At 40.3% G+C, this 14631-nt stretch overlaps 1 protein-coding gene across 1 annotated transcript in view; it reads right to left on the bottom strand.

The window, feature by feature from the left end:
• LOC115391399 (protein kinase C-binding protein NELL1) overlaps nucleotides 1–14631 on the bottom strand; it is a 314577-nt gene that overhangs the window by 25291 nt on the left and 274655 nt on the right. Inside the window, exon 16 of the mRNA XM_030095681.1 lies at nucleotides 577–717. Coding sequence (XP_029951541.1) covers nucleotides 577–717 — 141 coding nt within the window. The remainder of the gene's footprint in view (nucleotides 1–576; nucleotides 718–14631) is intronic.

Raw genomic sequence — 14631 nt, 5'->3', positions numbered from 1 at the left:
AGTATTGCTGTAACTGTAACAAATAAAACGCCTGTATACTTGATTAATTTAGTGGGTGGTTAATTCACTGAAAGGACATACTTATTATAATGTATGTTTGAAATACTTTATCCATATGATTGATATATATTTTTTTACTGTCTGTCATAATCCTCCATGCTGGGAACTATAGAAATAAATACATACGTATTCATTAACCCACATCTGCACTCACACACTCACTTAGGAACAGATAGTAAAACCTGTCAACATAAGTTAAAAGCAGTGAACAGTTTCTCAGGTCCGATTTGCCATTCGGAGGTTTTCTCCATGGTCAGTTCTTCATGAAATATTCCAACTTCTGACCAGAAAAAGCCCCGGGTCCCCTTCTGATCAACAGCATCCCCTTGTCATCAGGATGGGAACTACTTCCTTCAACACAACGACCACTACCATCGTCACAGCTGTCTGTTTGTATGTTTTATGGAAGCAGCCTGTGTATCGCTGTTTTTCAAAAATACAAAGTGTGTGGCGGAGAGTGACCAAGCTGGTACTTCCAGCAGCGATAAGAGAGGTTTTATTCAATTGTCTACTCACCGACACAGGAGCTCCCATCAAGCAGGTAGGAGCCATTATCATGGAAACCACTCCTGCACTCACAGTGGTACCAGCCGGGCAGGTTGACGCAGCGGGAGTGGTTGTGGCACTCGATCAGGCGCTCGGCGCACTCGTCGATATCTGTGGACACACACGTACAGTGAACATGACTGATTTTTTTTTTTTGCACGACGGAGCCGAGACATGAACCAGGAATTCTAATGTTGTGTCGAATTTCATGTTTTGCCTGTGTTTCTGTAATTGCTAGTTGTAAACAGTGATCCAGTCCGAAGGACAGGACCTCAGCAGAGCTGGGTCAGCAGTAGCGCGCAACACACAACACACAGCCGGCCGCTCTGCAGTCTGTCTGCAACATCAGGGATCAATATCTCTTAGAAATCACACTATTTGGCACCAGCCGTTGTTTCCATTGTGAATCATTCTCCCACAGTCTCTGGCGTACAGCGTGCGCAGACCCAGCCCAGAGGTTCTGGGTCTGTGCGCCTTCTCTCATCCATTATGCATGGTGTGAGCTCTGGTCCCTCATCTGCAGCTCTCTTGCTTCTGGCGATGAAACCCAGCCTACGCACACACCTCGGTTAAAGCGTGACCTTCAGTCACACCTTCAATCAGCTAAATGGAAAGCAGAGCAAAAGGTGGGACTGCTCATTACCTGCCATGTTGGCTGGTGTCGCTTCATGAGGAGGAAAAGCCCCGAACTCCCCCTAAATGCAGCAAATCAACAAGATCGCTGGGCTTGACTAAAAGTTGAAATTATGCAAAGGAATTCGCAAAGTCCTGTAAGTCTGGAGGGTATCCATGCAGTTTGTAACATCTGTAAAATATTTATCCTTTTTTTGATCACAAGTGTATATTTTATTTTACTTATTAATGTCAATTTGTGCCAACAAGCAGATCTGTAAACAGTTACAATGTCAGCAACAGTTTGATAGCACAAAGACGAAGGTACAGTAAATATTCTTCCGAGCAGATCGTCTTGATTCTGTTTTCAGGAGTTCATTTCTTCACATTAAACTTTTATTCAGATTGCATCAATAATTTAGGTTGAGAAATGTCCCTGTTTTGAATCTCGACCATGGATTACGATGATGTGAAATATACGATGTGGCACATTCTGAAGTCTGCGCCTGATATATAAATCTAAAGTTAAATTCACTGTTCATTATGTTTGACATAAGGCCTTTTTTTCTGCTTCAGTGCAGCTTTTTTCATATAATATACATTCCAGAGAAAAATGAACAGTTGGTAATAAAAAGGTGAATGAATACGGAAATATTTCTGATGTATTTAAAGAACACATCTGAAGAGGGAAACCACTAAATAAAAATAAGCCTCTATCTGGGGCTGTCCCTGTAAAATATATGCTAGGCTATCTTATCCAAAAATAATGGTGAACATCTAAAACATATAATTATTTATCTGTCTTTAATACTAATTTATTCATGTCAGGGTGACGGACGCTGGAGCCAGTTCCAGCGAACTTGATGTGAAGGCAGGAGACACCGGTGTCACAGGGCAAACACACACAATCACACACTCAAGAATAAAAACATCAAATGACCATGTAGCTCATGTACAAAGTGCTGAATATAAACCATATAAGTGGCCCTCAGAAAATCAGAGGTCACGCTTACTGTTGTTCAAAACTTATATTTTCATGCTCATAGTTCAGTCACTATCTGGGGAGGTTTTTTTTTCCCCTTTCCACCATATCTTTGCTTTTTTTTCTGTGGGACTGCTGGGTATTTCTCTGTTTAAGAGCCTTCAGATCACTATGCTGTATTTGGTAATATAAGACGGAATTGGAATTATCTGCAAATGTACAAGCGGGTTGCCTCTATTCTGACCAAGAATTTAATATAAAACAAAACAAAATACTTTCTGTTCGCTCAAAAATTCAGATTGCAAAAAATACACAACATGAAATATCTATTTTCAGGTGGTTAGCATACTCAAGGTCTGCTCGGTATGTCTACATAGTTATTATAAAAAATAGGATAAGATTTGCTTATGTTGGCTCAGGGTTTTCAAACATTTCTTGCTTCAAAAAGTTTTCCTCTTCTATAGAACATCTAATTTGAATATCAGTTTCAGTTTGCACCATGGAGACGCCATGTGCAATAAAAACAAAGAAAATCACCTGGCAATGAGATGAGAAAAAAAAAAAAAAGCTACAGACAGGTTTGAGGGAACAATTTGTAGAAAATTGGATCTGTACACACTCTCTTATTTTCTGGACACAATTTGGCGAGAGGAGGAGTGGGGTTGAGCCACTTAGCGCCGGTGTTGCCGTGGCGCTGTTGACCCGCCGTGCTGAAGGTAACAGGACGTGACAGCTGCCAGGAGGGCTGCCCTCTGTCAGCCTCTCAGGTCAACACATCTGTTCGGAGCAACACCCAGAGTTCCCCTCCCTGACATCCCGCTGAAAGATACTCCCATTAAAGGTGACTGCTGGTTGAGGGCAACTAACCCTTCGACAAAAGAGCAACGCAGGTTCAAGTACACCAGCGACGGCGGGCGTGTGTCTGTGTGTGAAAAACTGTCGTGGCTCAATGTTGCAGACATCAGACATCAGACAGCAGCAGACGAACACCGTTAAAATACTGTCTCTCACCTGGTTTATAGGATTTTATGTTACACGGGACAACACACCACTAAACCTGCAACTGGTTAAAGGGATTGAAACATCTCAGATATTCACTGGAGGTTCTCAAACCAGTGACAAATATCTCAGAATTTAATAATGACAATGCTGTCAGCTGCACTCATGGCCAGAGATGGCTAAATTAGGGGTTGGTAAAACCTCCGTCATGTGGTCTGGAAATAATGTTGGACCCAATTTTACAGAGCAAAGCTCTTGAACAACTGAATCAATCTGAGTTCACTTTTGATATTAACCTGTACATGCAATGAGGTATATAGGGGGTGCACTTCCATCCATCAGTCCTTAATATTTGATTTATTAACTTTACTTAAAACTTGAAAGCACTTTATTATTAATATCATTATTGTTTTGTTGATAATGGAGTAGGACTGTATTGATGGATTGGTTTGGATGGCAGTGATCACTACAGGTAGTCGGGTAAGGACTTGAAGGATGTCGAAGATTTGATCTTAATGTTATTTATTAAACATCTGTTGCCAATCATGGTATGTTCACAAATGAAATAAAGAGAATAAATGTACATAAATTATCTCTGCACATATAAATAGAAACAAAGTGTACAGCATTAATTTCTGTAAGGAAATAAACTACTAACTAATCATGAACTAATCAGTTGTGCAAATAACGGAATTAAATGATAAAACAGACAGAAATGAAATGATCACAAATCAATAACACTACAGTGAAATAATGGATAAGGTGCATGAACGCAACTCTTTAAAGAGTGCAGGTCAATAACAAGAATGATCCAGAATGCGGACATGAATAATAAACAACACTATAACCATTAATGACATGTATGCAATATACAGTGAAAGGAGAAAACATGCACTGATAATAACTCACATTTGAACTGCAGCTAAGCCACAAATATAAACAAAATATTATTTCTGAACTGACAATAATATGTCTATCATCCATAACAGATAGCTCTAGCAGCTGAGCTCACAAACGAGTGGCATACAATACAATACACACGTGAGATATGTTCATCACGGCAGTCTGCACGCTGCAGCTAACCATATACAACCCGACTTCGGAGCAACAACAACCCAACTTCAAGACAACAACAACCCGAATTCAAGGCAAGAAACACAGCATGCTCACATTAAATAATTAAACTTACGTTCTTTGGACGCATGAAGGCACAGAAGGAAACTTATGATCACTTGAGGTAATTAACGTGAGGCAGAACGATCTCAACACCGAAGGAGCAGCTTCGGCGGAGGAGCCGACAGGTCTGCAGGGGGACTCACTGCGTGACGGTAATGCATGCTTCTGATTGGATGATTGTTGCGCACACCCCCTGTTCACGTGAAACCCATGCAGACCCCCTCAGAAATCTGCGCACAGGCCTTGAATGAAACTGTGGACACAGGATTCTGAGTGGCTCGCAATAAGAGTGCACATCAGGTGAATAAATCAGAGTCCATTTCTGAACAATTATTATTATTAAACTTTAACCCTTTTTCACACTGGGCTGTGTAATGTCACACAGAGAGACAGTGGCTGGAACATGGCCTGGTCTTTTTTACAGTTTTACGGATGCATAAGCGGTTGTGTGGAGCAATATGCAGGGAACTTCATCTGAAAACTCTACTTAATGTACGACATCCCTCCACCAACTCTGCACTACTGATCCGTGGATTTCAGTGGTTACACACACTCCATAAATGTAGCCAGTCCATAGTCCACCCTCCCTGTTGTCAGACCGTCAGCACTGCAAGAACACTTCGCCAGCAACAACCAGTGTTGCGACACCTTTTTTTGTTTTTGCTTCGCTTCTTGCACAACTTCGTACCATCGCGTATCACACATTGGTGGTACATCAGTGGGAAAGGGTTGTGGTTAATCCCAGCTGACAATGGACAAATAGCAGGGTCAATCATGGCTAAGAGATGATTTCCGTGCTGTCGTCCACATTTCAGGCGCAGACTCATCGTGTTTCGTTTTTCAGGACAGTTCAACTGCTACAAATGAAGAAAAGTGCAAACCAGATCTTGACTGGTTCTGTCTGCGTGACAGGAGGCAGTAAATAAAGATATCTCTGCTGCTACATATGTAAATGTCAGCTGCTCCACTTTACAGACAGGTTGCAGGCATTTGCTTGAGGAAATACTTGATAAACAGCTGGAAGCAACACAGACATGTGTTGCTTCTGACGACATGCAAGGCAAAAGTTGGAAATTACCTTGTCAGTATGTAAGAAAAAAAAAAAAAAGAATCGATAACTTAGTCAACAGCATGGCCGGCCGGGCTTCTCAGGCACCCCGTGGGAGAGTTGTCGAGCGGGTGGGGGTGGGGGGGGGGTGGGGGAGGGCAACGAGCGATGCCGAAGGATGCCGAGCAGCTCACTCGGGTCGTTAGCCCCTTGTACAGCCACGGCGCCCTCCCCCCTGTACATGGCGCCCTCCCCCCCATACGTGGCGCCCTAGGCGGCCGCCGAGTTCACCTATGCCTAGAGCAGCTCTGGTCAACAGGATTAAGATTATTTGAAACACAACACTTCAGTTTGATTTGAAGAGATTTCAGTACAGAAAATAATTCTGTCCTTCTTAAGTCTGTTGTAAACCTAAATCTACTGCATATCTGGTCCTTTTCATCCATTTTTTTGTATCCATTTATCTTTTTTACATCTTCATCCACCTTATGGTCACAGACAGCTGGAGCTGATTCAGAGCAAACACAGAGAGACTGACTGGAAATCTAAGATAACCTCGAACACATGTTATCAGACTATGGGAGGAAACTACAACTCCCTAAAAAAACAAACCATGCTTGCACAGGGAGAACATGGAAACTCCATATAGATGGAAATTCTCACTGTGCTGTTTGACCCACACAATGAAAATACACATGCTGGTTATACTGCTTTATTCAAATTCATGCAGAACTACTTTTAAAAGATTTAGAACTAGAGGCAGTGAAAGACTGAAAAAAGCTGGAAAAAAAAAAGGCTGTGCAACACTTAGAAAAAAAGTGGAGCCAACAAGAATTAATAGAATACCGTGGTAATAAAGTTACTTTACGTGATATATCTATTTCTGTTTACAATGATTACAAATTTATTGCGTGGTGTACTGGAATAGTTGAGTGTCTTAATTAACTGTGAGAAGAAGCAAGGCGATCATTAGTCATGATGGCAGCACACAGAAAGCTGATAGCAGCTCAATATAAAACACGTTCAGACCACATATCACTTTATACAGCAGTGAAGTGAGCGAACCCACAAAACGCTGCAAGGCCGCAGCAAATCACCACGCCAAAACAGCAAATCATGCTCAGCGTCCAGCACGAATGAGGTGGAATGAGTGATGATTGCACAGGTTGCGGATGATCATGCAAAAACATCTTAGCTTCACATGAACAAAAGGAAAGGTGTTTTGTGTTCCTTCTGCAGAATGTTTTCAGATGAAGCAAGGCTTTAATGGCCACCGTGAAGATCTACAGCAAACCAACAAGAGGGACGAGTGGAGCCGGCCTTCATGGTAACAATAATCCTGCCTCGTTTTCCAACGCACCGCTACACAATTTATCAAAAGTGACCATTTCTACAATGTTATCCACAACTTCTACAAATTGCTACCACGTAAATTGCCATTAATGTGGGAAATTGTAAATGTTCTCCTTCTTCTTGCAGAAATGTTTTCAACTCATACATTTTTAATCAGCATTTCGGTTTGAAATATAATGAATTATGTGCTGTGGTTTGTGACGTTTTTGAATTGAACATCAATCAGCCTATTATTGATCTTCATTCATGTCACACTTTTCATGCAGATTAGTACAATTTAAAGTGCTTTGGGATAAAGAGATAATAACATCAAACAACCAAGGCAGGAAAAAACAGTATATCCCAGACAAGAATAGGAAAAATATAAACCGTAAGTGATAATCAAAGTCAACAGAGGCAATTTAAAGATGCTTCTGCACTATGCAAGGTAACAAGAAAAAAACAACAAATGATTTCAAAACCAGAGAAAACAACATTTGCAAAACATAAAATAAGGGGAAAATTATATATAATATGATATAATAGATAAAATGTGCTTTTTCCTTCTTTTTCTCGCTCCCCTTCTGTTCTATAAAAAAAATGTTCAATTTCCTAAATATGGTTTGTGATGTTGTTTGACTTTATACTATTTTTATACTGCAATACTGTCATATTTTCTACTTTTTTACTGTCATATTTTCTATGCTTTGTGCCAATCGCTCAGAACTTATGTATTTGAGAATGAGGTCTGAAATGGACTCTGGGAAATGGTCCTCAGTTGTATAATGGTTTACACTGTTTCAGCAGTCTTAATGAGCTTTACATGATCAGACATGTTGACTCAAAAACAATCACCAACACACACACACCCTGTGGTGAGGACTGCCATCAAACTTGAGGGAACTTTGAGTTCAGTGTCTCGACCAAGGACACTTTAACATGTGATCAGAGCGAGATGTCAGATTGTTTTGCTAACCTTGGGTTTGGAAGCCAATCTTCTGGAGACATGTTGACACCATGGACGTTACATCAGTTCATTGGAATAGCAACCCTTATATGGGATTATACTGTAGTTGTTGAATAATGTGGCTGCTGTATTTCATTGTGTACATCAAGCTACTTTCCATATACAAGGTCACAAAGTCAGTCGTCTGTTTTGCTCAGTCCGTTGTTGAGAACTGAATTACGACCAATGGAGCATGAGTTGTATTCATAACAGACTAAGTAAAATTATACAGGAATACCCGACACATTCTTCTGCACTGGACTCCACAAAGTTTCAACTATTAAAAAATCAACTGCAAACAAAATACAATCTGTGAGAAGCTCGGTACTTTTTCCATCACATCTGACGTGACAAGTAATCAAACTGATGCTCCAGGAGTTTGTGGAGAGTAACCATGAAATGCCGTAAAGCTAAAACACCGGCTTCAAGCCCACATCTGCTTAAATGACACGCACGTCTCAATTTATCTTAATCATCACGTCCAGTCGAAGGCACAGGGACAATGTTTCTCATCCAGACCTCAATCAAACAGGTTCAAAACTGATCAGGTAACCTCAAGTCAACACACAAGTCATCTGAAGCATTATTTCTGTTTCTGTCTTAAGTCTTTGTTCTCTTCAGTTGTTACACACGAGCTATAATGCAACGGTGCTCTGAAAAGCTCAAAAGTAACTTCTTGAAAAAACCTTGGGCTCCATCTCTGTGCAGGAAGTGGAGACAGTGCTACTACATATGAGCGCCACAGCCATATTAATTAGTTCTTCTGCACATGTGCGAGTAGATGGACAATAACCGCGTTTTCTTCCAGAGTGTCTTGGCTCTCAGTCCTTATCCTCCTGAAACTTGTAGTTTTATAGTTGAGAGTCTCTGTAACAGCGATCCAACTCCATCGTCCGTCCATGCAAATGTGCATGTCCTCATCATTGTTAATGTTCATAGCTGATTGTTCTCCGCACACGTATATGTGAGGTTTTCTTACAAAAGCAAACGACAGCACCCACTAGTGGCCATACATTGAAACTCCACAGTTTCTGGAAGGAAAACACAAAAATGATGCATTTTAACTTGAAAAGTTGAGTAAATGGGGCCTCAGATTCACACTGAGGGTTAATTTAGAATTTCCACTGAAGAAAGTGTTTTAGTTGTAAGGAGATAAAAGGAAACCAAATTATCTGTAAAAAAACAACAACAAAGAAACAAAACAAAACAAAAAACAAAAAACAAAACAAAAACAAACCATCGGTAAAAATGTGTAAAAAGAAACAGACATGGGAGAACATGCAATCTCCACTCAGAGAGCCTGTATTTAAGCCCACAACTCTCTTGCTTTGAGATGAGAGTGGCAACAACTACAGCAGTGTGTGGTCAGATTAATACATACCACAAGTAGTTGTGTCTAACTAAAATCTTTATGCTAATTTTATTTAGAAATATGCTTTTTTTTCCTTTTCTGAAAAATGCAAGACAACAATCAAAGCTAAGATCATTTGGCGTTGATTTCTCTCCTCTCGGGGTCGTGACCTCAGTCATTTTCATAAATATGCAGCTGGCATCCAAGTTGCCTGAAGCTATAACGTCAGCTTTTCTTCTCCTCGCCTGGGATTTATTTGGAATTACATCATCCTGTCTTACTCCAGGCTTCTTTGATATTTTTGTTAGTATTTAGCTAAAATCCAGCCTGACTCACAGCAGCAGGAGTAAACACAGAAATAGCTAATTCCAGCAGGACTGTGAATCTCTTTTCACAGAAAGCATGTTATTTAAAACCCAATCCATCATCTGCCTGGTAGGACTGGGTTTTGTTTTTAACTTTATTATTATTATAGCGACATAATAAGAACCCATTTAATTTAAACTCAGTCAATAACTCCTGATGCCCGATAGTTTCGCGGAGCTATTTGTTAGCTGGTGCGTGTGATTAGTGAGAGTGAACAGTTTTCCTTCTCTCGGTTTCTGGAAATGAAGTGGACAGATGACCTTCCTCCTGTATGAGGCATAATATGCGGGACTATACACACAAATATACTCCATCAATCTTTGTTACAGCCACGCCACGGGGAGGAAGCCAGACAGTATTTCACATTTCCTTCTGTTTCCTCCCATTACCATGCAAACCAGAGCACTTAGTGCTTTTCGCAAGACTTCACTTGAGCCCTGTCTGTGGATTTTTTTTTCCCGATGGGAAATGAAGACTTTGTGACAGCTAAGATTGTGAAGAGCTGTGAGTTTCAGCTAGCTGAGGGAACTGAGAACTAATCCACACGTAGTTAAAATAATCCCAAAGCTCTATGGAGAATCCTTTGGCTTCCTGAGCTTTACATAATTACACTCATCCAAACCCGACTAGGCCACTGAAACATCATGCAAAGCGTCACATGGGGCATTTAAAGTGAAACGACGGGAATGACAACCCGTGGTATCACCCGCTGTTTGTATTTCTTTTTCTTTCTTTTTTTTTTTTTTTTTTTTTTTTTTAGCTACCTGACAGCCAGAGTAAATATGGCTGAAATTTATGGCATGGTGGATTGAAGGAGCAGTTTTAGTGACTGCAGATGACAAACAATCACAGATCAAGGAACACAATGGAGTTCTTCACTGATACTAACAACTCCTGCTTACTGCTGCTTGTCTGGAGTGTGTATATGCTTATTCTTATTTATCCTGGCGGAAGGGACTTCACAGCAAATTCAGGTACCATTTATACGACAATGTTTCAAGAGAAAACACTTTGTTTTCCTTTTTCAGTTAAAACAGTGAGCGATTGAATACAGTCAACTGGTCGTGGTTCACATGTCCTGGAAGACATCTGGATACAAGTCTGTCTCAACAGCAAGAACTGATGAATTCCAAAAAAGGAAGTAATTCTTTCTCCGTATTTAACCCATCATTTTCATAGTGAACCTTAACTCTACACACTGGGAGGAGTGGGACTCGAACTAGCACACATTCGATAAAGAGCACTGCAACTTTAATCTGGATGAAGTCATACAGAAAATGAAGGGATGGATGGAAGAAATATTCTGTATCTTTTTTAGCTTTTCTGAATTGACTTGAGACTCTCATTTCACTTCAAGATCTTCTTTTTTTCTCTCTATTTTTTTTTTTTACTATGAAGCAATTTTGAGTTTTGAATCCAATACAGAATCATCACCATCATTACATTTTTTTTTTCATTTCTTTTTAACGCTGCAATTCAAATTCTAAGTTTGTTAGAGATGATTTCTGAAGCCAGTGCTGCTGCTGGTGGAGAAGAAAACAACCGGCCAAGATGAATATCAATTTTCACTGGATGAAGAACGGGGAAAAACTTATTCCACTTTAATTTAATAAAAGGAGAGGATTCAAATGACAAGAAATATTTCTCTATTTTTGAATTATTTTTCACAAATGAGAGAGATGAGTTTAAAAAAAAAGGTCAGGGACTAAATACAAGTCTTTCATTCAGTGCAGTTTTGGAAATGTGTTGCAGAATGTTTGTGATTTTATAAGAGCCTCTTGTTAAATCAGCATTTAAATTATTTTCATTCATGGGAGGCTGCAGCACGCTGGTATAACGGATCATATTCCCTTTTCCATTTTGAGTTGCATAAGTGAATATAGATCTTAACTGAAGGAACTAAAAAATTAAGAAACATTCTGAAGCTGAGATTCACGTCTTTTACCATGTTGAAGAAATTTAAAGAGGAAATACAAATATTGCGTATTTTGTGAGAATATTTGTAACACGTCAGGAGATAAAGCAATGACAAAGAAAATGAAAATGAATGAATGAATGAAGAGCAGGCCAAACCATCTCGGTTGAAAATGCACGTTGAAACCATATTTGTATGTTAAAAAAACACATCACAAGCACATAACCATTTCATCAACACGCTTGACATGTTAAAAAAGAAGCCTGATTTGGCAGAAACTCGCCCAATGTGGCAGCACAGAGTCGCTCCGGTCAGAGAGCTGTTTTGTGCAATTTTGGTGTCGTTTGACTTTCCTGCAGTGACGAAGTACAAAACCGTTCATTCTTCTAATGCGCATAATGACTACATCACGTTGTTTGTTCTGTATTCTACCAGAAGAAGTAAAAAAATAGAATATTAAGGCAAAAAACACGACACAGATTTCACTTGTAAATCACTTATTTTGGAACACGTATCTACTTTCCTTCCGGCACCCGACTTGCTTGTGTCCAGTTTCACGCGGTAGGGCTCCGGTGTCCGGAAAAATAGGGTGCTACCGGAAAGTTTCTGGCGCACCGGATGGGCTTTGTAGCCGGACCGCAGCCGGACTGTGGCAGGTGTGAGCCACAGCATTGATTTTAATGACTACTGGTTAGTTGCGGTGTCCGGACCGCAGCCGGAACGCATCCAGTGTGAGCCCAGGGTTATAACGAAGCGTAAGGTCATGGAATTTACTTCATGAAGTCCCATACTACAGCTATTGTCCAGAGACTGGAAAATAAAGTCACATCACTGATTCACAACAAGAATCCTGATTTCAATGAGCAGCTTGATGACAAAAAAAAAAAAAGCCCGAACGCTTAATGTGAGTACATCCATCCACCTCATTGGGTGAACATATCAGTGCACAGCAGATAGTTTTTCTTCAGTCGACCTTGGAGCACAACAAAGCAATGATTTATGGGTAAAAACATGCATTATCCATCATAAAAATTCAAGTATACTCCTGACTAATGGTACGTCACAATAGACTGTTTAGTTTTGAAGGACAGATTAGGGACTGTTGAAAGAGTCCTTATTCTACACATGTACAGTACTTACACTGCGGCACAACATAACATCTGTAATGGATGTGCTTCCAGCGTAGCGGATGGAGATTCAAGTTTAGCTGGCATTTCAGAGGATACATATAAATGAGCGTGAATATGTTGTGCACTGCAGCCTGACAGAAACCAGTGTTGTTCTTGTTGCAGATGTCCAACATGAAAAACCCTGCAGCTTCCGCACAAACACATCCTCTATTCAGGATGGTCAGTTTTTATAACCATGATGAAAAAGAAACTTGTTTCTAGGAAGGTTACATTTTCTGGTGACGAGTCCTGTCAGTCTGACCAATTAAACGTGAGAAAGTCTGAATGGGGCAGATTGGGTTGGCTGAATGTAGAAAAGAAGACCTTCAGGCTACGCAGAGGTGGACGGGTCCATTTTAAAGTGAAATGATTAAACACATCAAAACAAAAAAGAAGAAAAAAACAAAACAAAAAAAACATTAGTTTACATTTAAGGTTATACAGTTTTGGGAAACAAATAGAAGAAGTTCCACTAAAGCTCTTTGTAAGAGCCATTGCAATATATTCAGTTCGGTGCTTGTTGCATCGTTTAGGTAGTGGATGATATTATAGTTTAAATGAACATGTAAGTGTGGAGGCAATATTTTATGTTAATCTGGTGTCCTGTCTCTAGTAAACAGCTTGATTTTCCACAGGTTGCTGCTGTCTGCCAGGCCAGCAGAGGGCGAGCTGAAAACTTATTTGTAGTGGTTCTGGAAGGGGGGAGGGCTCTCAGTCGAAAAAAGTTTTTGACCGTGCAACACAAGCTTGGAAAGAGAGCTTACCTTAAAGCTCGTGTCCGGAGTTTTGAAAGAGAGAGGTTTTTTTCCGCCCTCCCTCTGCTTTCACGAGCGACCAAGCCACGCCCCTTTAATAATGCACGCGAATTATCTGTCGGGTGAAAATGAGAGCCTCCGAGTCCTACAGCATCCTCCATGTTTAGCTGTTTACGGTGGATGTTCAGCAGACAGTGGATATATCCGAGGTAAGTGCGGCGGCTGCTGCGTTGCTAACTCACCCCTGCCTGGGCGAGCGGCCGTGCTCTCTGGCTGCGCGCACATGTTGATTGACGGCACAAGCCGGAAGCTCGAAATCTATTGGCTGACGCTGACCGGCGCTTTTTCGGATAACATGGGGGTCTATGAGACGAAGGTGGAGCTCATAAATACATTTTTATATTGTTTTATGCTAATATTATATTGTAGTATCGAACCAGACTGACACATTTAAGCTCTGTTGAAAAATGATACATACCTTGGAAATGAACGGAAACTCCGGACACGAGCTTTAAGGTGATTGTGGATTAAGACAAAGGAATTTTGTGGATCTGGTAGTGGACCAGTAACATTTTGAGTGTTGTAAAGCCTTTTTGTTCATTTTGGATCTGAATAAATCTTCTGTCAAGTTCATCTCGTCTGGATCTTTGGAAGCACGCGTCAAACACGACCGCCGCCTTCTATGTGGCTGTAAACAAGATCTTGAAAAACATTAGAAAACGGCCACAACACTCTTAATCCAACATGTTTCAGGTCAGAGGTCTCATACAGCCCAATTTCACCTTGAAAGAGTCACAAACGGTGAAAAGGTGCTGTAATAACATTGAAATTTTAATTTTAAAGTTAAAGAGGATGCAAGCTGACAATGTCAATGTTTTTGGAAAACACAATTACTACCGGACACAACTACGATCCCAATATTCAGTCACGTGCAGTTGTGCAAAATACAGTGAAATGTCAGAAAGCTTTTACTATAGCAGTTGTACTTTGCATGTTTTTACTAAATCGCCCTGACTGCATGGCTTTGAAGCTAACGTTATTTTGTTATCTTTCATGGCAGCATCATTCATTTCTCAGCTATTTTTACAAGTTGCTTGGTGGTTTTGTGGCCAGATAGGAGTCTCTTGCAGGTCAGTTTTGCCCACGGGCCTTATGTTTGATACTTCTTTCTTATACCATATTTCTGTTGATTGAAGGAGATCTAATTTGCTTAAAGATGTTTTCATTATATTCAGTTTTACACTTTTGCTTCTCTGCAAATTGGTGTTTTCTCACACTTTACATTATATTCAAATTGCTGAATGTCTTAATTTG

Source organism: Salarias fasciatus, chromosome 1, assembly GCF_902148845.1.
Source record: "Salarias fasciatus chromosome 1, fSalaFa1.1, whole genome shotgun sequence".
NCBI lineage: Eukaryota > Metazoa > Chordata > Actinopteri > Blenniiformes > Blenniidae > Salarias > Salarias fasciatus.
The sequence above is the reverse complement of the archived record's forward strand: the minus strand, read 5'-3'. Positions and strand labels throughout refer to the sequence as shown.